The 26656-nt window shown below is 38.6% G+C and overlaps 1 protein-coding gene across 1 annotated transcript in view; it reads left to right on the top strand.

Moving 5' to 3' along the window:
- Positions 1 to 26656, top strand: part of RBPMS (RNA binding protein, mRNA processing factor) — a 200654-nt gene that overhangs the window by 134957 nt on the left and 39041 nt on the right. The window contains exon 5 of the mRNA XM_007942693.2: positions 2639 to 2789. Within this exon, the coding sequence (XP_007940884.1) occupies positions 2639 to 2789 (151 nt within the window). The remainder of the gene's footprint in view (positions 1 to 2638; positions 2790 to 26656) is intronic.

Below are 26656 nucleotides of genomic sequence, written 5' to 3'. Positions count from 1 at the left end.
CCTTCTCTTCCTCCTCTTCATCACCCTTTAACATTTCAAATGTTTTTGTCTTGGCTAATCTCTGTGGATAGAAACTTAGCTGAGCAGGATATTGATTACCATATATGGTATTGCTGCTGCTAAAGATGTTAGAGGAATGTAGCTTGTATTCTAAGCCTCTGGCCTCTGAATAAGCTGCCAAACAAATTAGGTCATTTAAAGGATGCTGAAACTTTGATTTGGAACACTATGGTGGTGTTATTTTAGCTCTAAAGGGGTGGAGCATGAGAAAGGGGGGCAGGGAGTGGGGGATTCAGCATGTTTTAGGATATGAGCCACCAGCCCAGGTTGTGCAATAATAGGCAAGCACTTTGTGGGGAACCTCGGTTGACTCGAACACCACTGGAAGAGTTGAGACAGCGAATTCCTTTATCTGTGACTAGAGGCTCCAGAGGACTCTAGATGATGTGCTTATGTTAACACCAGTGGTTTGGGCTGTGGTATTCAAGGAGATATGGGCCCTGGGTATAGGAGCTTCACACAGGTAGGTTGGTGACTTGAATGCCAGGGAAGAGAACCAGAAAATGATGGGGGCTTAGGGGATAGTCTGACTACAGAAGTCCTTTTATCACATACCTTCAAATGACAGCCAAGGACTGTACTTGTTTCTCAGCAGACCACAGTTTTTCAGGTCCATATTTGGAAATATTTGTCTCTTGTGATATTAGCTTTGATAGGGTGAAATGCTCTTGAGTGGAAATGAGTGAAAGCAAATGCAAAAGAATGCAGCTTTGTTCCTGTTCTTTATATACATTTTTGTCAAGATAATACTGAGATACCCTGAATTAAAAATAAAAAATGGACCAGGAGAAAGAAAAGTTTTTCTTTTTCTTTTAAACACCCATTATTAAAAATTAAATTCTATGGACACATAAGTAAATACATTATATTAAAAACAAAGATAATAATCAAAATGCATCATTTCCTAATTAGGACTACACTTTACTGTTACCTGTGCTCTTGAAGTTATTTACAACTATTCTATCTGTACAGTGGAAGAACTACGTAATAGTGTGGTACTGCTCACTCTTCCCAACTCTTTGTTATGTGACGTCACATTGATCTTTTTTTTTTTTTTTTTTTTAATAAAAGTTTTTCTTGTAGTTTTTTAAGTTTCACAAAACTGACATCCTCCCTTTCACTTTCGGTTGGCTAGAACTGTAAGTGGGCCCCCCTGCCTTTTATTTTTCCCTGTATGTCACCCTCAATTGGTTTCTTCTTCAAAGAATGAAAAAATCAGGCTTGCAAAGAAATTCTGCCCACTCTGGGATGTCTTTGGGTCAGGACTCTGTGGCTTTTGTTGTCCCTCTCCCAGGACCTCTCTTTCCATGCTTCCCCTCCCCCCATTTCTACTCCTTGCCATTGCCTTCCAGTCACAGGCTCTTGTTCAACTCCTTGGAGCTGAGCTTGTGAGGTCCTTTACCGTAGTCTAGAGTCAGGAATTCTTATTCACTTCTTAGGAAAATTGCTCTTATTTTTCTTTAAGCTAATTATGAAAGAAAAGGGGGCTCTGGGCCCACAGGCTCAGATTTGTACATTTAGAACACTGAATGGAATACCCATATTTTAACCATCCTTATTTTCAGGATTCATGTCTCTTTCCAGAACACACCATACAGGCAAGCACAGGACCTCCATCTTATTTTGATGTATATCCTACTTTATATGGGATATGTGTTTTTCACACTATTATTGGGATCCAGAGTCCATGGCATAGAACACGTGGATACCATGAGGTTCTTTACCATGCTTTGTAACGAAAGCATTCTTCAATGGGAATGTTCCTAGCTTGGCTTTACTTGTCTTGAATCTTGTACTTTGTAGTGTTTGTAATATTTTGAATGTTTTGTTCTAGGTAAACTGATTATAGGCACAAGAGTAATTGAAATTATTTTCCTTTCTTGGCCAATATAATCTTTTTTTTCTCTCTCTTTGTAACTAATAACCCAACTATAATCAAAGTCAGAGCTTTACCACATAAAGACATTAAGATTTTATACAAACTTATAAGCTAACTGGAATCAACTGATATTTATTATCTTGAAATCTTAAAATAGTATAATTCCTGTCTTCTGAGTAACACAGAGCACTTTTTCACCTTTGTGAAAACTCACCAAGAATAAAAGGATGGGAGTTTAACATTCCATTTATAAGTGATGAAACTAAGGTATATAGAGGTATTAACATTGTTTTAAACTAAGTTGAAACACTGGACTGAGCTGAGGCCTCTTAAGATGTCAAATGTTAGATTTTCCAGTGTTGTCTAGGATTTTACATTACTTTGTTCATTCTTGATGGTAGCCATTAATTGTGAGGTTTTGCAGGTCTGATATTAAAACTTAAACTGTAAAGCTTTGTCCGAGAAGAAAAGGAAAAATCCTATAACTAGATATTTAAATTAAGTAAACAAAATCTCTCTGACTCTATGGTCACGTTGTGTTATAGGTTTCCATGTGTTCTGTGTAACTAGTAAGAGTGAGAGCTCTTGCTTACCTCTTTTTCATATAGGCCAGGTTTTACTGGTGTGTTTATTTTGTCACCATTCCGGGTTGACTCTAAGGAAATGAAAACATCTTCCGTTTGTTCTTTATTTCCAAAGGGCATCCGCTTCGATCCTGAAATTCCGCAAACACTACGACTAGAGTTTGCTAAGGCAAACACGAAGATGGCCAAGAACAAACTAGTAGGGACTCCAAACCCCAGTACTCCTCTGCCCAACACTGTACCTCAGTTCATTGCCAGAGAGCCATGTAAGTTGACTTGCTTTTCATTTTGGGAAAATAAAAAAGAAGGAATAAGTAAGAACTGTTCATGTGTTGCATGTGAAATTGCACCATGAGACATAGAGCTAGCTGAGTCTCATTTTCCGTTGCTGTGAACAACCTGCCCATTCTAGCTGTGTGAACTCCAAGTACAGCAATCTTGTTGGTTATCAAGGAGAACTATAACTTCACAATGACATTTGAGGTACTTGAGATTGCCTCAGTGTGATGTTGATCTTATTATATGTCCTTGTTTACCCTAGGGCATTATAAACCCTTCTTTTTTCTTCCATCCTTGGACATGAGAGCTGGTTCTCAACGTTTACTTTTTTCCATCTGTTCAAGGTCAGCAGTTCTGTAGCTTTGGAAAAATAGAATATTAAGAATGAGAGAAGCATATCTTAAGTTTGTTCCAATGTTAAGGACAGTTTAGGTGAAACTCTTAAGGGGAAAAGTAAACACACACAAAGGATATATATTGGACCAGTCAGTTCTGACTAACTAATACCAGTTATGCTGTAAGGAGATTTGGGACTTGCTGTTTAAAATTAATTGGGTAAGGACACTGGCAAATTTCTTAACAAGTGTTTTACCCCACCTTATGTAAGCTTATTCCCATAAATGGTCAGGCTCCAATTTCTGCTTTGATTTAATAACTTGAAAAGGTTGTCTTAATTTTCTTTCTCAAGCTCAGTCAGTGGCAGAAGTGAGGCATGAGGTAGGACTTAACTTTTCCTTCCATTACAGGGTTGTATGTGATTTAATATGGCAGGGTGTGCAAGGAAGCCCAAGTGACTTGCTATTATTTGGGATATTTCTGTCCTGTTTTTCTTGATCTTCTTTCTAAACTACATGATTGTGATCTTCTTCCTGCTTTCCCTGCCAATATATTTCAAGTCAGCTTATTGAAATTGAAGGACACAGGGGTTCCTCTCTTTCCCTGTGTTATACACATGCCACATTTAATCAGGTTATTATGAAATGTATAGTCATTCTCTAGCTCAGTTGCTCAAGAAAGCTGCTGCTTGTCAGTGGAAACTGCTAGATATGTTCTAAACATAAGGTGCTCTGGTGGCACAGTGACTAAGGCATTTGACTGCTAACCAGAAAGTTGGCAGTTCAAACCTACCAACCATTCTGTGGAAGGAAGACGGGCCAATCTACTGCCATAAAGATTTACCACCTCGGAAGCGCAATGGAGGTCACTATGCTTTGGCATCGACTCGATGGCAGTGGGTTTGGTTGGTTTTATATGTTCAGAATTTTTCTATGAGGTCAAAAAGTCACAGTATTTTTTTTTTTTTTTTTCCCCATATCCTAGGAAAACTTGAAACCTTCCTTTATCTGGGAAGGAAATCTAAACAAAAATTTCATCTTATGGCATAGTAGACGAGAATGTAGGGACAGTCTTACATAATTCTATATCCGCAGTGATACTGCCTCGGAAACCCAAGGAGGGGTTGCTATGAGTCGGGTCTGACTCGACAGCACATAACAACAACAACATAGCATCTGGCTCCATGCTTTGTTATATAAATTGTATACATTTAATATTTATTATAGTAAGTGGATAGATATATAAATTAAGAGTTGAATTTGGCTGTTTGCTGAATTATTCCATTTCTATGCCTTTTCATTTCTCCATGTAACTTCTTCTCTCTTGATCAAGGTGTCAGAAAAAAAGTGTTCACAGGATACCTTGATTTAGAAAATATAACCTAGTGGACCTCTGGGCTTTTCTAATGAATTTGCCTTCCTCAGATCTCAGAGTACTTTGAAAAGATTAATTCAGACAGGAAGTGTAATACTAGTAATACTTAATCCTTATAGTTCTTTGCTGAATGTTTTCCTTTTAGGGAAGTCAGAAACTCTTTCTGAATCTGCTACAACAACCCTGTGAAATAGGTAGCCCAGGAAGTGACAGCCAGTTCACAATAGGGTACATAAAAGCAGCAAAGATGCATAAACTGCCATCCACAAGTCCCTGACATTACAGCAGCGCTTAAGATACTGCCCCAACCCACTCTGCCCACCTCCCTTTCCATGTACAGAATAGCTCAGAAATGATCAAATAGTTTCCATGGCAGGGTCAAAACTTGCTAGGCTGCTCATAGCAAAACATATGAAGTTAAAAAAATTCCAGACGGCCATCAGTGTGTTCTTGAGATAATGACGTTAGCATGATTTCTCTTAATATAGCTCCACAGGGGCCTTGATGAGCAGCAACTCCGCTATGACTCAGTCAACCTTGTCATCCAGTACAATTCCCTCTGGGAGTCAGCCTTCATGTAGAACGGTTGGTTTCCTGGAAGTACCCCATAGACTAAGAACACTGTAGTGATTCTCTGCTTGCAGACCCGATTGCATTATGCCCATCATTGGTTCTCAGGGTGGTCATTTTAACTGCCCATCAAGTGTGGACTGAGATGGAATCATAGAACTTCATGTGTGGAAATGCTTGAAGGCTTCTCTGTTCTTCCCTCCCATCAGTGGAGTTGGCCTTCCATGAGAAAATTAGCCCTTGTTATAAGTGATGCTTTTTTTTTTTTAAATGCTTTCATAGGTATTAGGTGAAAATCACCTATTGCCATCATTAAAGGAACAATATTCTATGATTTAAATATAGCAAACATTTATTTCAATTCTCAATAAATATCTTTTGAACTTAAATGAATACCTAGTGTGCTGGACACTTTAGGCCAGAAAATTTGGCCCTACATAAAGAGCATAAAAGAAATTCCTTGTAGTTTAGTCCAGATTGACCCTAAATCTATGTATGCCAAGCATGATGAGTGAAAAAAACAGATATTGCGACTTTTCTATAGTAGATGATGGTTTGGGCTTAGACGTGAAGGTGTCAATCAGTGTTCTGATTCCACAAATTACATCCAAATGTAAAATGTCCATGAGAAAAACAACTTTTCTGTGCTGTGTTCCCCTAACTGCAGAAATGATTGTTATGAGAATTAAATTAAATCTCAGGGTTGTATTGAAGATAAAATGGGAGTAATATATGCAGAGCACTAGGTAAATGTAACATACACTTCTAATTTAAAAAAAAAATACTGATTACTTTTCATAATCAAAGAATAAATATTGATCATCTGAGATGTCATTAGTATGTGATTGTAGCCAACTGTCCCTCTAAATTAGGAGAAAGGAAAAATGAAATTCACAATCCCAACAAAGTGGTTCATAACTGTAAAATTTTCATAAGCAAACTTTTATTAATATGATAATTAATTTGAGCTTCTGTTTCTCTTACATAAAACCCCAGGTTACAAACACGATCTGTTCCTAACTGTGTCTTTAAGAACTTGTAGGGGTTAGTTCAGCTGTTTCACGGTGAGGGCAGATTTACATAAATATAAAGTGGATTTTGAGCCAAAATAGTGGTACCCTGCTCAAAGATGGTGGTTGTCCCAGTTACCTAGTGCCGCTTTGACAAGAATATACCACAAATAGGATGGCTTTACCAAACAGGAGTTTATTCTTACGATTTGGAGCTTTTAAGTCCAAGTTAGCCATGACAGAACTGGTTTATAGCCCTGCTTAAAGGGCAAGTAGGAATTGTCTGTTAGTTGGATGTTTGTAACCTGGGCACTGCTTATAAAGTGTTAAGCAAAACTGTATGTAATAAAGATTGAAAAAAACTGAGTACATAGAAAGTAGCTATGTGAAAAATTTATAAAGTATGTAAAAATGTCCTAGATTATGCATTTGCTTGTACAGGAAAATAGTATTCTGTAGTGTGAGAATTCCCCTTGAGAGATGAAAACAGACCTAGGTTTGAATCCAGGACTAGGCACCCTCTCTGAGTTTTGTTTTTCTTATCTGTAAAATGATGATACTTTGTGCCAGACATTCTGCCAAGCATTTTACACGAATTTTCTCATTTGATTTTCAGTGTCCATAACTTATAGTTGAAAAAACTGAAGACTGTGAAGGTCTGGTAACTTTCTCAAGGCTGCACAGTCATCAAGTGACAGAGGCTGGATTTAAATTCTGGCCCATTACTTACTAGTTTTGTGACTTTGGTCTAGTTACTTAACTTCTCTGTGTGTTGGTTTTCTCATTTATAAAATGGCACCTTCCTGTAGGATTGTGGGGAAGTGGAAGAGTGCCACATAGTGAGGGCTCAGTGATGGTTGATACATGTACAACAGCACGTGTGCTTATGTGCCTTTTGTTCTTCAGAGTTGTGAGGCCTTTGTATACATTATCGGTATCCGTTGTTGCTCATTGCCGTAGAGTCAGTCCTGACTCACGGCCACCCCATTTTGCAGAATGGAAGGCTTTTACCTTTCAGAAGCAGATCGCCACCCTGTCTCCCAAAGCATCTCTGGGTAGGTTTAAAGTACCAACTTTTTGGCTGGTGGTCAAGCTCTTTACCATTTGTGCTACCCAGGGAATCCTTACTCAGCATCTAAAAGCTAGAAATATGTGTGATTTAATTTTCAAGATGAATTATTCTTATGCTTTTCCATTTGTTCACAATTGCCCCATTCCCAGCAAGTGTGGAGGGAGATGCCTTTCTGAAAACTTTTTTTTTTTTTTTTTTTTGAGTGTTGTTATGATTGGCAAACAGTAAAATTGCACATACCTGAAGTATGTAATTTGATCAGTTGTATCATGATAAATACAGAATTTAATTGAATAAATGCTATTGAGTTATTGACTCTTTTGGCAGCATACCTTACTATGACAGCGATTATCACGGTGCCCTTAAAGGTGGAAGCACCTTTACTACAAAGCTTAGGAGAGCCTTTACTCAGATTAAACAGATCCTCTCCTTTAAACACAGCTTAAGGCTCTTGAACCTTGCAGCAATGCAGATATGTATGTTCTAACCCCAAGGATTGTGATTCTGTGGGTCTAGGCTAGGATTTGAGTGCTGTAATTTTAAAAGCTCCTCAGATAATTCTAATGCCCAGTCAAGTTTGAGAATCACTAATGGAGCACAGAATTTGAAAGTTAAAGTCTCCTTCCTAGTCACACATTATTCTTCCTGTGCACCCCGCCCCACCCCCCTAGAAACAAAAGCATCCTTTATTAAATTGATACTCTTGAACACCTGGTGAGCACATAACCTTTTGATGAATAATCAAACCACTTCCTTGTTTGCCTGCCATACCACTGGAATTTCCCATTTATCCAGTACTGTCCACACTTTCTAGAAGTGAGTTCTCCAACACACATCTAAAGAGATCCTGTGAAAGTTCAGGCATGCTACTAACACATCTAGCAAGTGTCCACACAGGAACAACACTCAACAGATACTAAATTTCTTAACCTTCACCTGTGTGGGATTGAGCGATCCGGAGTTTTGTCTGAAGCTCCCTTTGTCTATGCAGCAAAGTCAAAGTGCATTTTCCAGGGCAGCAGTGAACAGCATGTCCCACTTAAAAGACTGGGGCTGTCTGTCCAGTTCTCATCCCCACTCTGAAAGTATACAGTACAGGAATGCCTCCACTACAAGGTGGCTGGGCATCTACCTTGCCCTTCTCTAGTAGGATCATTCAGACAGCGACTGGGCCTGAGGAAGATCTAATCTAATTGGGCTCTTGTCTAGCAGAGGATTGGGAGGCAAGGAAGAGACAGAAAGTACAGGTGTTCCTCAAGGATGAAGGCAAGGCTTTTATTCTCTGAAAATCTACATCTTTGGATTTTTGTGTTTTATTTTTTATAATGTAAATAGCTTTATTTATTTTATTTTTCTGATGATACATGCTGCTTGAAATTCAAAACCACATTCACCGCCATTGGTTCGATTCCAACTCATAGCAACCCCCATTGGGTCTCTAAGGCTATAAATCTTTAGAGAAGCAGACTGCTTCATCTTTCTCCCGTGGAGAGGCTAACGGGTTCAAATCACTGACCTTTTGATTAGCAACCAAATGCCTTGACCAGTATACAGCAGAGCTCCTTACAGGCTGCTTGGAGGATAGAAAATTTACAGACAGCCCAGGAAAAGTATAAAGAAGAATATAAGTCATCAAATTCTACCTTCTAAAGATAATCACCATTAACATTTTGGTGTATAGTCTTCCCTACCTGCTAACATGCATATAATACAAATATACCTCTGCTTTTCCAATTTTGAAATCATTTAACTTACCTCTTTATCTTTGCAACAAAGTTCTAATTAAATGGGATGTTAGGGCATGGGTTCTCACAGTTCTTCGCCTAGGTCTCTATGCTGCCTACACTGTAGGGCCCTGTATTTGTGTGCCATAGACACCTTGGTAGAATTAGAGGAAGAGAAATGATGGTGGCATGACTAGTTTGCTGTCTCCCTTAACTGTCTGATGTCTCCAGTGGCTTTTTCAAGTGGATGGGAAGATATGAAACAAACATTTATTGAGCAACTACTCTTACCACTAAGAACTGCATGTGAATTACCCATTTGTAAGGTACTGAAACAGTTTTTGAATGAATTGCCCAAGGTCACATAACTCATCTTAGACCTAATTGGCTCTAAAACTCAATGTCCCATAATGCCTAGTTTATACTGCACTTTGTGTGGTACTATAACTCTTTTTAAGGTATTCGGTAGGAGGTGCTTCAGGTCCACTCAAGCCTTTGAAGATGTACTTGGGGATTAAAGACACTAAGAGGCCTACATCATATTAAAGGACAAGCTTTTAGGGTAAGACAGCCACTTAGTGAAAATCTATTTTCAGCATAACACATCAGATTTGGATGGCCATGATGCATTAACTGTAAAATGTATCTTTAAATAGTTAACTAAGTTGCATTTCAAGATGGTTTTTATTTAGTTTTTGTGTACTTCATTATCTGAGGTATATCAGAAAATAAGATGACCACTTTTTTTTATTATTATTTTATTTAAATAAATGAAAGTGGCTTCAGCAGATGTTGTGTCCCTCAAAAAGATATATTAGAGTCATAATTTGTTATCACTTAAGTTAACATGGACTAGCGTAGGTTCTAATCTAATCTGAGTGATACTTTTATAAATAATAAGAAGAAACACAAAGACAGACAAAGGAAAGATAGCCATGGGAAGACGTATCTATAGTCGAAGGAGCACCTTGGGGATACCAGAAGCTGAGAGACATGGGAGAAATGAGGATATTTGACTCCTTGCTTTATATTTGGAGGACATGTGTACAATTTATTGAAGAGGTGTTTAAAATCAAATCATTGAAATGAAAATGAACACAGGTGGAAATGTACAATGATACAGCTGTTTTGATGCTGTCTGGGATGGGAATTTACTATATCCTAAGATCTCACCTGCACACTTATTGAGATAGTTATATTATGAAACCAGTATAGTCATAGACTTAGGGCACATGGTATGAGCTATAGGTAGTTCTTCTTTGTGGAGTCCCAAAAGGCTGATAAGAAATCTGCAGGAAAATTTTCACTTTAATTTTCAAAGAGATTGAACAGATCAGTAATAAGCCTTGCCTGTAAATTCTGTGAAGAATGGGATTGAGAGACCTGGTCCTGTATGTTTTTGATAATAAAATGAACTTAGAAATATGACACTTGACTGCTAACCAGAAGGCTGGCGGTTCAAACCCACCAGCCACTCCTTGGAAGGAAGGGTGGGCAGTCTACTTCTGTGGTGATACCACCTCAAAAACCCAAGGAGTAGTCACTATGAGTTGGGGCCAACTCAATGGCACATAACAACAACAACAGAAATATGAGGAATTCTCAAACATGATACTGGATCTGTTATTGAAGGAGATAAAAGGTTTATTCCATTTTGAGTGTATGTATATGACGACAGGTAGCGTAATCACTATCTGGGCCCACCTCCTGTTGTGAAATAAGCCCAGTCTTCTTTTTTGAGGGCCTGTCTTCTTAGACTTGTGAAATTATATTTTTATTTCCCTTTGTAAAATGACTTTACCTGATCCACTTTTATGTTAGTTATAAAATGGTATTATAAATGAAATTTAAATGGATAAGACTACCAGTTTTCCTATCATCCAGAAATAACTACTGTTTTTATTCTGTTATTTTTCCTTCTACATATATTTCTGTACATTTATGCATTTGTGTATAAAGATTGTTTTCTTTTGGTTTGATTTGGTTAAAATATTTGACCATAATATACTTACCATTTCTTCCTTAATGTATGAACATCTTTCCATCTTGGACTGTGTACTCAGAACATTATTTTTACAGGCTTTTTATGTGAGTGTGTGGGGGTCATGAGGGCTTTAGGTACCAGCTCGAGGAATTCTTAACTGATGGAGAGAGAATGGAGATTGTTGAGCATGGCAGTTTCATGATCTAACAAAGATTCTCTCCTTCCTTTACTTGTAGGAAGCTATAATGAGTGACAAGAAAGGGAGATGAACACCATAGAAGTGTCTCTTATGCACAGGAGGAAGTTGAATAGTGGTGTTTAAGAAGGCACCTGCCCTGGATTATTATCTTTCTGATATGACTCGAAATGCCATAAATTGGGAAATGCTATTGGAAGGTGCATGTGACTCATCCTGTCCCTCCGATTTTGGAAAGAAGAATCGGTGGTGGTGAGGACATGAGTCTTCTACCTGCTTTCTTGTGCCTGGTCTCTGTTGGACAGGATTTTGATTTGAGGGGAGCATAAGTGTGAAGAAAAGGTTTTAGAGAGACTAGAAAGGGGAGTCTTTAGAAATTTGGAAATGATTAGGGTGAGAGGGGAGCTTGCCGGTGATGCTGTGATTATAGCTTTGGACTGCTAACCGTAAGAAAGGGATCAGTGCTAAAGATCCTCGATAGGGTGGGAGAACAATGTGGACCAAAACCTAAAATAACCAAGTTTACTGGTCTGATAGAGCCTGGTGAGACCCCCAAGGCTATGGCCCCTAGTTACCCTTCACGTCTAGAATTGAACTCACTCCCGTGGCTTCTAGCTGAATAATAGGCATATGGGGTGAACATTTATACCAGGGGAGCTCTGGTAACGTAGTGCCTATGGCACTTGACTGCTAACCAGAAGGCTGGCGATTCAAACCAACCAGCCACTCCTCAGAAGGAAGGTTGGGCAATCTACTTCCGTAGTGATTCTCCCTCGGCAGCCCAAGGAGGGGTCGCTATGAGTCGGCTCCAACTCAACAGCACATAACAACAACAGGTATGTTCCTTAGAAAGATTAGTCATTGGAGAACAGAAGAGTAGCATTTGCACAGGGAGCTAGCTCAGGGATTGGGAATGCTAGGAAATAAGGACACAGGGAAGAGGTAATTACAAGTGGGAAGAGAGCTGTTGGTTACATTGTGGAGAATTGTAGTCAATGTCATGAAACAAAATGTGTATGAACTGCTGTGTGGAAAATTGCACTGTAAACTATCACCCAAATCACAATTTAAAAAAAAAAAAAAAAAATCACCGGTTCATACCCATCAACCACCCTGTGGGAGAAAGATGAGTCAGTCTGATTCTGTGAAGATTTACAACCTTGGAAACCCTATGAGGCAGTCCTACTCTGTCCTATAGGGCCGCTATGAGTGGGAATCAACTCAGTGGCAGTGGGTTTGGTTTTTTGTTTTTGTTTTTGTTTTTTTTTTTTTGGAAATGTAAGTGTCCACAAGGGGAAGGGGAGCTCTGGTAGCATAGTGGCTAAGGTACTTGACTGCTAACCAGAAGGCTGGTGGTTCAAATCCACCAGCCACTCCTCGGAAGGAAGATGGGGCAATCTACTTCCGTAGTGATATTGCCTCGGAAACCCAAGGAGGGGTCGCTATGAGTCGGGTCGGACTCAACGGCACATAACAACAACAACAACAACACAAGGGGAAGGGAGGCCAGTGCCTGCTGAGAGGAAATGAGATGAGGACATCAAAGTGTATAAGCCAGGCTTGCAAGTTTGTGCTAACTTGACTTCCATGCCAGTTTCCTTTCAGGCAGCTCTGTAATGGGACTCTGATTCTGTCCTTTGTGAGGGCCAGTTTAAAACTACTATAGGTTATGTTCACAGAAATATGCCAGTGATTTCCATCCTTTGTATTTTCTAGTTATTGATCAACTTCCTGAACCCACCAGTTGTCTGTGGGTCATATTGTCATATCACAGGGAAGTCCCATTCTCAAGAGTGAGGACACGACACATACCTGCACCCTGGATATGTATTAGGGCACCAAGGGCTAACACTAATGGATATTCTAAGGAAAAAAAAACATGAAGCAAAGCTACGTTAAATATAATAAATCATTCATAGAAACCAAAGAACTAAAATTTATTTCCACATATGTCCTGACAGGTGTAAGAGCAAAGCAAAATACTGTTTTTCTTTTTAAAACAGATTAAAAAATGTACTAAGCCAAAGCCAAACTCAATGCCATTGAGTCAGTTCCAGCAAATAGCTAGCCCCACTGGGTTTCCATGGCTGCAAAGTTTTATGGAAGCAGACTGCCTCATCTTTCTTCTGCAGAGTAGCTGGCGGGTTCAAACCACCGATGTATTTCAGTTAGCAGCCACATACTTTAACTACTGCACCATCAGAGCTCCTTAAATATGTAGTAAGCCACAGCACATGTTTATTGCCCACCTCTGCCTCTGTCTTTTTAAACCTGCAGCAGTCCTAGATTTTCTCAGATGCATAATTTTAAATAAGTAAACAATATTATTAAAATATTATTAGGCAATGTATTTGATGAGAATGGTTTCTAAATATAGATGTATCTTGTTTATGTGCAAGGTGTAAATTACTGTAGCAGTATGTAGATCAGCTAATCTGATCTAATTAATTTATCTTAGTATTTGATGGATCGCCTATCATTGAAAAAAAGGCAGGCATCATGTTGGTAGGGCCAGCAATAGGGGAATGCCTCAGTGAGATAGATTGACGCACTAGCTACAACAGTGCAGTCAAGCATACAGTGGTCACAAGGATGGCACAAGACCACACAACATTTAGTTCTGATCTACAGGATAGCAACATGAGTCGCCATGGCAGCTAATAACAGAATTAACATTTTACTTGGAATTTGTTTCTTCTTTATCAAATCATTTATCAGTTGTAAAACAAATACTTTAAAAACTCAGGAACTCAAATGAATCTCTTAATCAGTAATAGGTCTTTTTAATGCAAGTAAATGCCCCAACTTCAGTGTTTCATAAACTCAAAACTATTGATTACCTCTGCAGAGAAGTGAAGAATAAAGGGAGTTAACTTACTGAGAAAATTCCAGAAGAAACAGGTAGCAAAAATTCTTTGAAGGTCACAAGCTCTCTTTACCTCATATAAAAGAAGTCATTTCTTATTGATGCAGGTCCCTGTTTCTTCTCTTCTGCCTTTCCATCCATAATTGTAATCCTCAAATGAAGAGGTACTTTTTCTTATACAGCAGTTCTCAGAATATAGTCAACAGATCCCTGGTTTGCAGGGAGTCTGGGGGTTCTACACTCTTTTTATGAGAATAGTGTACATTTTCACCATGGGTATACAGAAGCATTGCTGGGGAAAATGACTGACAGCTTAGCACCAATCAAGACAGTGACAGCAAACTATACTTGTAATCTTCGTGTTCTTCACTACCTCACACTCCATGTTTGAAAAGGGGGAGATGAGGAGATAGGCTACTGTTGGCTAAGAATTTCCCTGATTGTGTTGTTGTTGTTGTTGTTAAGTGCCTTCGAGTCGTTTCCGACTCATAGCGACCCCATGCACAGCAGAAAGAAACACTGCCCGATCCCGCGACAGCCCCACAATCCCTGCTATACTTGAGCAAATCATCGCAGCCACCGTATCAATCCATCTCCTTGAAGCCCTCCCCCTCTTTCGTCGACCCTCCACCCTACCAACCATGACATCCCTCTCCAGGGAATGGTCCCTTCTTACAACATGACCAAAATAAGGTGAGATGAAGTCTGGCCATTCTTGCTTCCAAGGAGCATTCTGGCTGCACTTCCTCCAGGACAGATCTGTTAGTTCTTTTAGCAGTCCACGATTAAGGAAAATTATTAATCTTACTCAATGTCTACCCTTGAACATGAGTCATTTTAAGCTTCTGTACAACAAAATAAAAGTAGACAGAAAACGCTTCCACTGCATTCCAAATTAACGTGGTTATCTCTAGGAAAAGCTCTTCTGCACTTGTTTGAAATGTGAGCTGTAGTGGCTGCTTTTTTCATGAACTACCTTTTTTTTTTTCTCTTGTAAAAATGACTGATAGACAAATTATGGTTATTCAGACTTGGTTATTAGACATTTGATTAAGAATTAACAAAGTGAACCTGTCACTTCAAGGAAAACAACTGACCACACTTCTTACCAACAGTAAAATTCAAACTTTAAAGCAAAAATGAGAATTTTTCAAAACTCTTATCTACTACCATGAGTTCAACAGCTTTCCAACACTTGAAGACATTTCTCATGAGATTGGTGGTGGTGTTAATAAATGTGCTCTTTGAAAATAGTACATAATGAAGTGAATCAACATTTGGAAGGTCAGAATAACTCAGTGGACCATTATTTTCCAACTGAGCACTTTATCATGTTACAAAATCATGAGTGGGTAAAAGATCCATCCTAAGTACAAGATGGAGCAATGGACTTCCATGTAACAGAATACAAAAATTTCATTGATAAGTTTTCAGATTCTACAATCAATCTTTGACAAACTACACCAAATTTGAGTATAGTATTAAAGAAGAATATTTCCAGTTACCTGTAAAAACTATTAAAATATTTGTCCTTTGACCAACTACATATATGTGTAAGGCCAGATATTTTTCTTATATTACAACCAAATCAATAAATTCCAATAGATTGAATGTTGAAGAGTATATGAGAATCTAATTGTGTTCTCTTCAATCAAGACACTATAGAGAATTGCAAAAATGTAGAAATAAAATTTTTTCTTGTTTATTTTGGAATATGTAGGGTTTTTTTCTTTTTTTTCATAAGAATACACTATTTGTATCAATGTGTAATCATTTATTATCTTTAAATGTATTTATAAATTTTTTTTTCATTTTAATTCAATAAATATTGATAGATATAACTCACATAAACAGAAGTTGTTTGGCATCCCCACTAGTGTAGTCAGTAACCAGTGCCACCAAGTCAGCTCCTGCTTATGATAGCTGTGTGTGTATCAGTAGAACTGTGCTTCATAGGGTTTTCTATGACTGACTTGTCGGAAGTCGATTGCCAGGCCTTTCTTCTGATATGCCTCTACATATACTCACATCTCCTCCCTTTCAGTTAGCAGCTGAGCATTAGTACCACCAGGATCCTAGTCCTGATGGCATAAGACATCTTGAAATCAAAAGTTTAAAAACCTGTTGGAGTTTCCCACTTCAACTTGACGTTTTGTTCTTCGTTGATTAGAGTGTGCATGGAAATTGGCTGTTACCAGTTGTACTTACTGATGTTGATTAAAGACTTCAGTCTGTGCTATAGATAACACCTCAACATAAAGACAGTGAAAATCCTCACCACTGACTGGGCCAGTGAACAGCATCACGATTAATGGAGAAAAGATTGAAGTTGTTAAAGATTTCATGTTGTTTGTTTCCACAGTTAACACCCACAGAAATAGTAGTCAGGAAATCAGATGTCATATTGCATTGGGAAAATCTGCTGCAAAAGACCTCTTTAAAGTGCTGAAGAGCAAAGATGTCTCTTTGAAGACTAAGGTGTGCCTAACCCAAGCCATGGTATTTGCAGTCATATCATATGCATGTGAAAGCTGGACAATGAATAAGGAAGACCAAGGAAGAGTTGGTGCTTTTGAGTTGTAGTGTTGGTGAAGAATGCTGAAAGTGCCACGGACTGCCAGAAGAAAGAACAAATCTGTCCTGGAAGAAGTGCAACCAGAATGCTCCTTGGAAACAAGAGTGGCCAGACTTCATCTCCACTACTTTGGTCATGTTGTCAGAAGGGACCATTTCCTGGAGAAGGATATCATGCTTGGTAAGGTGGAGGATCAACAAAAAAGGGGAGCTCTCAACAAGATGGATTGACACAGTGGCTGCAACAATGGGATAAGGCTGGCACAGGACCAGGCAGTGTTTCATTGTGTTTTACGTAGGGTCTCTATGAGTCAGAGGCAGCTTGAGGACACCTAACAACAATACTAACACAGTTGCCTGAATGGGTACTGTATATCTGTGGCAGGTGATTCAATTTGGCTACAGCAGCTAAAGCCTGTCCAAGTTAGATTGGAGGAAACTGTGCTGCTCTTCTTCTGTACCTGGGTCCCTTGCATACTTGTGTGTCAGCCTCTGCTTTTATGAGGGGCTTCTACTCTTGCTGCTTATTCTAGAGAGACCAGCCCAAAACTAACTGTACATGTTAGCAAACCTTACCCATTCCTTCTCAAAACTAACTTTCAAAAATGCTTACTCCTCCCCCACCCTGCCAGCCATCTCCATTTCCAAATGTAATACAAGCTCATTTCAAGCAACTTGGAAAAGACCAAAAAGGAAAAGAAAATTATTAATGTTTTTAAGTTCCCAAACCTAAAGGTGCATCCTATTAAATTGTGTTTAAGGCATTTTAACATAGTTTTAAACAAAAACTATATATGGTTCCCCCTTTGTTCATTGATACTTTTCATATAATATAACTTACTTTTATTTAACGAATTATCTATATACTTTTAAAATTGAATGCAGAAAATTTTATCAAAGAAAATAGAATCACTCATCTAAGGACAAGCATCTTAAGATTTTGGATGAACAGCTAGACAAATACACTCACGTATATGATCAGACATTTCATTCTGCTCTGATAACCAGCTTTTAATCTAACCTCTAGGCATTACATATTTTTGCATATTAATAAATATTTAGCTGATCCATAAGTGGAAAAACCCTGTAATCAAGGCCCCTTTCCTTGGGGAAAAGATTGGCAGAAGTGGTGCTTGCTTGGAAAGTAAAAGACGTAAAGAGTCTCTGGGTTAAAGTCTCTCGATCTTCCTTCTTTTCATTTTGCAATGTTTATTAGTAGGATCTTAGCTATACCAGGAAACGATGCAACTAGAAACAGAAGAAGCATCACAACTTGATTGAAACAATCTAATTAGTGGCTGAGGGTGGAGGAATGTCTTTTGGTCTTTCAATTAAATATCCCTCCGAAGGTCAAAGAGTTCAGGCGTGTCAAAAACTTATAACTCTATGCAGGAAATTATGGTGAGTTCCACTTCTAATATTCTCAGCTGAGTTTAGCAAACATTTCAAGGGAGATGAGAGATTAAAAGCTGAATAAGGTACAGTCCTGCTCTCAAGTTGTTTACACAACATAGGGGAAAACAAAGTAGCTCTGGTGGGAATGTTGGCTGCTGATTGAAAGGTAGGCTGCTAGAACCCACCTGTACCTCCACAGGAGAAAAGATGTGGTCATCCACCCTTGCAAAGATTACAGCCTAAACCACCCTATGGGACTATGGGGCAGTTCTGCTCTTTCTTATAAAAACAAAAACAAAACTCACTTCCGTCAAGTCGACTCATAGTGAGTGACCCCTCCTTGGGTTTCTGAGGCCATATCTGGAGGGAAGTAGATTGCCCAGTCTTCCTTCTGAGGAGTGTGGTGGGTTTGAACCAGCAGCCTTCTGGTTAGCTGTCAAATACTTTAGGCACTGCACCACCAGAGCTGTCTTCTAGGGTCATTATTACTCAGAAACTTGTGGAAACTGACCTACTGTATCAGGGAGAGGAAATACTAATTGAACATACTGGCAATACTTTTGTGCAAATAGTGAAGGTAATAATTATGAAGAGAGTGGGAAGATTCCTGAGTTAGGAGAGTTGTTGACCTAGTAGTTGACAGTGAGAAAGTTTCACTTAGCATTAAATATGCAAAAATATCTCCAGACTGAAGGAATGTAAGAGTCAAAATCGTGAAAGTATAGGAAGGAAGTGCTCACAGAACGTGTGAACTGGTGAGATGGGAGAGGTCCACAGAAGGGATTAGAGGGCAACAAGACAGGACTGGGCAATAAGGCTGAATATTTTGTTCTGTGAACCAGAGGAAACCCTACTTTAATCTCACACACATCTCACTTGTTTTTGTTGTTGTTTGCCGTCGAGTCGGCCCCGACTCATAGCGACCCCTCCTTGGGTTTCTGAGGCAGTATCACTTCGGAAGTAGGACTGCCCAACCTTCCTTCCGAGGTGAGCAGTCAAGTGCCTTAGGCACTATGCTACCAGAGCTCCTACATCTCACTAGCATACTGCTTTACTCATCTCTGAGGAGCATTTATGGAATAAGCAATTCTGATAATGTAGTGTGGTCCAGTCCCCATCCCCCGTCCCCCTGCCACTTCCTCCAGTCACTTGAAAGGCTACTACATCCCACATATGGGCACATACACACATATAGTTCTTCATTAACAACAATGCAATATCATTTGACAGGTGGAGAAAAGGGAACAGAGAGTAAATGGAATGATGATTTCCACCCCATCACCCCACCTGGCCCTTGAGCAGGGTAATATTATTCTTCAGTGAGACTTCTTACCTATTTGTCCCTCACCCAGAGGCCTGAATTTGGTTCTAACGAAAAACATTCATTAATTAACATTTATTAAAAGTCTTATTATCGTGTCACTTTTGAGGAAGGGGTAGGTGTTAGTTTAACAAAACACTGTTGATGACAATATTTCTGGATAACTTAAATCACCTAAAACATGGGGCACTTACATTGTCATTGTCACCTTGTTAAGTTTACAGAACAAAACCTGTTTCTAAACCACGTACGAGAAACTGGTATCTTAACAGTTTGTGTTCATTTCTGGTTAGGATTTCTCTCTGTTTCTCTCTTTCCCCCATTCTTCCTTAACCCTTTTTTTCATCATCATAATCCCCCCACCCCCCCATCCCCACCCCCAATATAGAGAGAAGACTATAATCAATCCCAGAAACCTATTATTTATATCATATTTGCCCTTTTTTTTTGTTTTTAATAATTCCCTTCCTTCATTCTCCATCTCCTCCTCCTCTTAGTCTTTTTTTTTTTAACAGTTGAATTGTTCCTGTCAGGTCAATGTGTTTCGTTTTGCTAAGTCTCTTAATTATCTTTTAATCTAATGCAGCTCCTCCATCCTCCACTTTCTCTTCTTTATGCCATTGACTTGAAGAAAGCATCAGCCTAGTGAAAAGATCCTTCTTCTGGTTTTATCTGTTTTGTTCCCTCAGGTATCTTATTTGTTCCTGCATCTACTCTGTTCACTATAAGTTAGAAGTCTTGATTAAATAAAAACCAAAAAAAAAAAAACAAACTCACTGCCATTGAGTTGAATCCAACTCATAGTAACCCCTCATTGGGTTTCTGAGGCAGTATCTCTATGGCAGTAGATTGCCCAGTTTTCCTTCCGAGGAGTGGCTGATGGGTTTGAACTGCCAGCCTTCTGGTTAGCAGTCTAATTGCCTTAGGCACTATGCCAATTCAAGTCAACTTTTTGGCACAAATACTTCTTAATGGCTATTTCCCGTATTTTTATACAAATAGTCTAAGCATGCTATACATTTTTTGCAAATGATGTGACCCTCTCACACATTTATTTCCTTTGCACGTTGAGTGTACACATTATTTACACAGATGCAGTTATTTTTTTAATTTTCATCATGATTTGGGTGAAAGTTTACAGAGCAAATTCATTTTCCGTACAGAAGTTCATACACATTTTGTTTCATGAAATTGTCTGCAGTTCCCCACAATGTAACAGCTCTCTTCCCACTTCCTCCCCACAGTTAGTTACCTCTTCCCTGTCTTTCCCTCCCATGCACTCCCCCCACCCCCAGCTCTCTCCCTGTGCAAACACTACCCTTCTGTTCTTCCATGATTTCATCACTTCAAGGAGTATATCTCCTGATGTAATTGTTCACCCTATATGCCTTTTGTTTGGCTGGAAGCCGTAGAAGTGAGTTCAGTTCCAGACCTGAAAGGTGGCTAGGGCTATAGTTTCAGGAGTCTCACCAGGCTCTATCAAACCAGCAAACCTGGTGTTTTTTTATGATTTTGAGTTTTGTTCCACATTGTTCTCCTACTCTATCCACGATCTCCTGTATAAATCCCCTTCCAAGTGGTTGACAGTGGTAGCTGGGCACCATCTAGTTCTTCTGGTCTCATGGTCGTATAGGTTGAAGATATCATGGTCTGCCTGTCCCTTGGACTAATTGTTTCCATTTGTCTTTGGTTTTCTTCATTCTTCTTTGCTCTGGATGAGGAGAGACCAATCGTTGTATCTAGATGGCTGCCTGCAGGCATTTAAGATCCCAGTCATTGCCTACCAAATTAGGATGTAGAACAATGTTTTTGTGTAGTATGTTATGTCAGTTGAGCTTGATGTCCCCTGTGACCATGGACAGACCATTTTTTGTGAAATACAAAGTATTTTCTATAATATCACATTATAAAGTAACTAATGTTTGGGTTGTTCCACATTTGGTGATGCTAAGCTAGATTTGTGGGTTCAAATAGTAATAGCCTGATAATTCTATTGTAAAGGTCCTGTGAGCTTTTCATTTTGTTTCATCCATTGATGAAACATTTCATTAGAAGTTGAGAAATGGTGGTGTTTTTCTTTCTTCTAATTCTGTTTAGCCTGAAATAAGTTTATCATCAGGTAAGGCAAGATAAATGCTTGATTCCTTCCCTTTCGTTTTCAGTATTCAACATAAGGAATTAGTGTCTGGTTACTTCCAGTGATAAGTACTGTTTTGTGGGGAGAGGTGTGTGTGTGTGTGCTATGTTTATTTCTTTTCTTTCCCATATTTCTGAGTATCATGATGAACTCCTGTGTTTCTTATACTTAAGATTGTTTTACTGTACTGTAGTCATTACTCTTTCTTATGCCCAGAGGCCTTTATTTTGAAATAAGAAAACATCAGGCTTGCCTCAGTGGGCAGAATTTTGGAGTGTCCATCATTCATGGGAATGCAGCAACAACTGGGTGCATGGCTGCCTGGTGGTTTGAGACTGGTGCACCTTTGTCCATGTGTTTCCCCAGGTGCCCAGTTTAACTTGTGGTTGTGGCATAAAATGTGTTTCTTTAGCTGTTTATCTGGTCAAGCAACATTTTTATGCAGAAAAGGCCACTTCTACGACTTTGCTGAGGATAAGACTTTCAGAAAGGATATAGATTTTTTTTTTTTTTTTTCCAGTTGTTAAGATTTCTTATTAGGAACTGGAGCAGAATAGTAGGATTAGTGGTTATAGAGAATTTGTTATTTTAAGAGAATGTCTGCACAAATCAAAAACCTAATGCCATCAAGTCGATTTTGACTCACAGTGACCCTATAGGACAGAGGAGACAAGCCTCATACAGTTTCCAAAGCTGTAAATCTTTATAGAAGCAGACTGCCTCATCTTCGTTCCACAGAGCGGCTGGTGGTTTCAAATTGCAGACCTTTTGGTTAGCAGCTGAATGCCTTCACCACTGTGCCACCAGAGCTTGTATCAGCAGAAGAGTAGTAAAATATAGTTCCCCATCTCCAGGAATCTCTCCCAATGAAATTTAACTGGCATTGAAAGATAAGATGTAACAACCAGAGTGTTAATTAAAAAGAAACGAAATTTGTCTCTTATAAAAAGAGAGTCTTTGAATTATGTGTGTAAAATAACATAAAACAGACTGAGGGATGATATTGACTAGATTCTTTAAAATAAGCTCATGGGGCAGAAAGTTAAATATTTAGATTAGTGTGAAATGTTAGCTTTGTAGCAGTATGCCACTGATGGAGTATTCCTGGAACATGTCTTCTCTGCTTATTTTAACAGCTGACCTGGGTCCCTGAAATGGAATGTATAGACAGGAAGACACTAAGTGATACTGTTAGGTTTGTTTGACATTTTCTCCTTGTTTCTACAAGCTATTTAGCTATTTCTTTGCATTTTCTTTAGTACTTTGGGAAATTTGGTGGCTTTATAGAACCAAGATAGTATGGATCTATTTTTCTGTCATGATCTGTTTGGGTTCATTGATAGTTTTCCCCAAAAGACTAGACACTTGAGCCTTAGGTTGTAGTTACTTGACTTTTTATCTTTTGTTTATAAGGAATAGATTGATTCCATCACCAAGTACACTACCTGATACAAAGTTGGAAACTTAGTAAATATCTGTTGAATGAATTCTGTGATGGGCTGCGGGTGACCTTGGAGCCTTCCTATAAGAGCAGTGGAAGTTTGGACTCTTAGCATTTAAAAGTACAGAAGGAAGACACTGAAAAAGAACCCAGTCAGGTTCCAGGATGGTAGCCATCTGCACATTGCTGGCAGACCTCCATAGAGCAGTATTGCTCCTTTAAGACAAGTACTTAACCTTAAATTATCTATTCATTGTAGAAAATTTAGAAAAATGAGATGTTGTTGTTGTTATATGCCGTCGAGTCGGCCCTGACTCATAGCGACCCCTCCTTGGGTTTCCGAGGCGATATCACTATGGAAATAGGATTGCCCAACCTTTCTTCCGAGGAGTGGCTGGTGGGTTTGAACCGCCAGCCTTCTGGTTAGCAGTCAAGTGCCTTAGGCATTATGCTACCAGAGCTCCTAAAAAGTTAGATACTCACAAAAAAGTATGTCACTAGAATCCAGTCACACTAGAGGTAATCATTGTCATCACTTTGATACATAAAACACTCCTTTATTTTTGTATTTTTTTAATAGTATATATTATATTTATATTAAATAGTATATATTTAATAATAAATATAATATGTATATATGAATAATAAATAGCATCTGCTATTTGTTTTTGAATGGAATTCTTTTGTGTATATATTATCTGCTGTTTTCACTTAACACGTTGTGAATATTTTCTATATTTTTCACCAAATGTCATTTTTTTAATTGTAAGGTGTTACTGAATTGTGTTATGTCAGATTGAGCATCATTTATTAGTCCATATTTTCTTGGGCAATTTGGATGTTTTCAAATTTTTATTATAAAGAACACAGTGAAGGTTTTTCTGTTACGTCTTTTAGGTTATGTCCATGATTACCACACCAACTCCTCATTTATCAACTATCTCATTACCCAACATTTCACATTTACAACAATAGTAAAAAATCTACTATCCAACTATTTTGCGCATTAACAACATACATCTGGTGTAACAATTGCCAAGGTGAGAGTCAAGAATAACATTAGCTGTGATGGGTACCAGGTTATGAGGTCAACTTGCCTGTGCCATGATTTGTCAGTTATGTAATGATGTGTAGGTATCTTCCATTTTGTGATCTGATGTGGTCCTTGTCCATTTTCATATAATGCCAATTTTCATATAATGACCTTTTCTTTGAAGCCTCACCATGTTGATAAATGAGGAATGGGTATATTGTAGGATACATTTGTGGAAAGAAGCTACTGGGTCAGAGTCTTCCGGTATATCTTTTCATTTTCCAGAAAGCTTGTTTCACCTTAAGAATTCCTACCAGCATGATATGAAAATGTCTGTTTACATGACTCTCCCCCTCATATCTAACAGTATTTTTTGTCATATTAGACAAAAATGGCATGGTGTTTCAATAACCAAAACAAGCCAAACTCACTGCCATTGAGTCGATTCCGATTCATAGCCACCCCCTTTGGGTTTCTGAGGCAGTAAATCTTTACAGAAATAGATTTCTCAGTCCTCTTTCAGTGAAGTTTGAACCATCAGCCCTCTGGTTAGCAATTAGATGCCTTAGGCACTATACCACCAGGGCTCCTAGGTTAAAAAAAAATTAATCTTTTGTTGTATATTCATTGGCCATTTAATTTGAGAAGGAATATTCTAGTCATTTATTTATTTCATTTTGGTATGGATCTGTCTTTTCTTTACTGATGTGTCTTTGTAAGGAGAGCAGCGATTTCTTCATTAGTGTGATTTATTTTCAGTGGATAAATTCTTCGTCATTTGGCCAAGGGAGAAGCTGGAGGTATAATGTTTTCTTTTTTCCTCCCACTGCTCAGGTCTTGGTGGTTTCTTTTTAAAGGTAATGATAAATTTCTTGTTCTGCTTAACCTCACTGAGCTGTGTAGGAATGAAATGAAATAGTGTGCTTTAAAATGTATTGCTATTGTTTGTTGCTGTCAAGTCAGTTTTGACTCATAGAGATTTTCTGTATAACAGAATGAAACACTGACTGATTCTGTGCCATATTCATGAGTTGAGTCCATTTTTTTTCAGCCACTGTGTAAACCCATCTCACTTAGGACCTCTGTTGCCTTTTCCAACCCTCCACTTTACTAACCATGATGCCTTTTTCTAGTGATTGGTCTTTCCTGATGATGTGTCCAAATTAAGTGAGGTAAAGTCTCACCAGCCTTGTTTCTAAGGAGCATTCTGGTTCTGTTTCTTCTAAAACTGATTTATTTTTCTGGTAGATGGTCAACATTTGTCACAAACACCACAATTCAAATGCATCAGTTCTTCTGTCTTCCTTTTTCATTGTCCAGCTTTTGCGTGTGAGGTGATCTTAAAGACCTTTGTTTGGGTCAGGTGCACATGAGTCATCAAAGTGACATCTTTGGTTTTTAAAAGCTTAAAGTGATCCTTTGTAGCAAATTTTCCCAGGGCAACATCATTTAATTTCTTGACTGCTGCTTCGTGGACATTGATTGTTGATCCAAATAGAATGTAATCATTGGCAAGTTCAGTTGCTTCTTCATTTATCATGATGTTGTTTATTGATCTGGTTTTGAGAATTTTTATTTTCTTCATGTTCAGGCATAATCCATACTGAAGACCTTCTTCACCAAGTGCTTCAAATTGTCTTCATTTTCAGCAAGGAAACTTAGGCCATCTGCATATTCCAGGTTGTTAATGAGTCTTCCTTCCATTCTGATGCTGTGTTCTTCAAATAGTCCAGTTCTTGGATTATTTGTTCAGTATACAGATTGAACAAGTAAACTGAAAGGATACTATCATGCCACTCACCTTTTCCAGTTCTAAACTATGCAGTATTGCCTTGCTCTGTCCAAACAACTGCTTCTTGATCTATGTACAATTTTATATGAGCCCAATTAAGTGTTCTGGAATTTCTGCCCTTCATAAAGTTATACATAATTTTTTATGAGCCATATATTTGAATACCTTTGCATAATCAGTTAAAAGTAAACATATCTCGAGAGCAGTGGTGGTGCAATAATAGAATTCTTATCTTCCTTTTGGGAGACACTTTTTCAGTTCCTGGCCAGTGCACCACAAGTATAGCCACCACTCATCCGTCAGTGGAGATGTGTTGCTGTGATGTCTAAGAGCATCTGGTTGCTGTGATGTCTAAAAGGTTTCAGCAGAGCTTTTAGACTGAGACAGACTAGGAAGAAAGGTCTGGGCTTTCTGTCTGCTTCTGAAAATCAGCCAGTGAACACCCTATGGATCACAACCAACCCATCTCATTGTTCATGGAAGTGCCATGAGTTGGGGGCTGACTCAACTATAGGTAACAACAGTAACAAACATCTTTCTGGTATTCTCTGATTTCAGCCAAGATTGATCTGACATAAGCAATGTCCACATCCTTGTTCTTTGTCTTTTACTGAATCTGTTGTACACTTATGGCCATTCCCTGTCGATGTGCAGCTGTATTTATTTTTTAATTAACTTTAGCAATATTTTGCTAGCTTGTGATAGTAATGATATTTGTCAACAGTGTCTACATTCTGTTTGATCATTTTTCTTTGGAATGGGCACAAGTAGACCTCTTCTAATTATTTGGCCAGCTAGTTGTCTTTCAGATTTCTTCACATAGATGACTACGTGCTTCTGACATTACATCTGTTTGTTGAAGCATCTCTTCAGGTGTACTGTCAATTCCTGGAGACCTGTTTTTTGCCAGTGCTATTCCTTAATTGTGGGAGTTCTGGTAGCATAGTGGCTAAGACACTTGCCTGCTAACCAGACGGCTGGCGGTTCAAACCCACCAGCCACTCCTCGGAAGGAAGGTTGGGCAATCCT

The sequence above is a fragment of the Orycteropus afer genome, unplaced genomic scaffold (genome assembly GCF_000298275.1).
Source record: "Orycteropus afer afer isolate SDZICR_OR568_19922 unplaced genomic scaffold, OryAfe1.0 scaffold00095, whole genome shotgun sequence".
In the NCBI taxonomy this organism is placed as follows: Eukaryota; Metazoa; Chordata; class Mammalia; order Tubulidentata; family Orycteropodidae; genus Orycteropus; species Orycteropus afer.
Note: the sequence above shows the minus strand (reverse complement) of the source record. Positions and strands in the feature narration are given on the sequence as shown.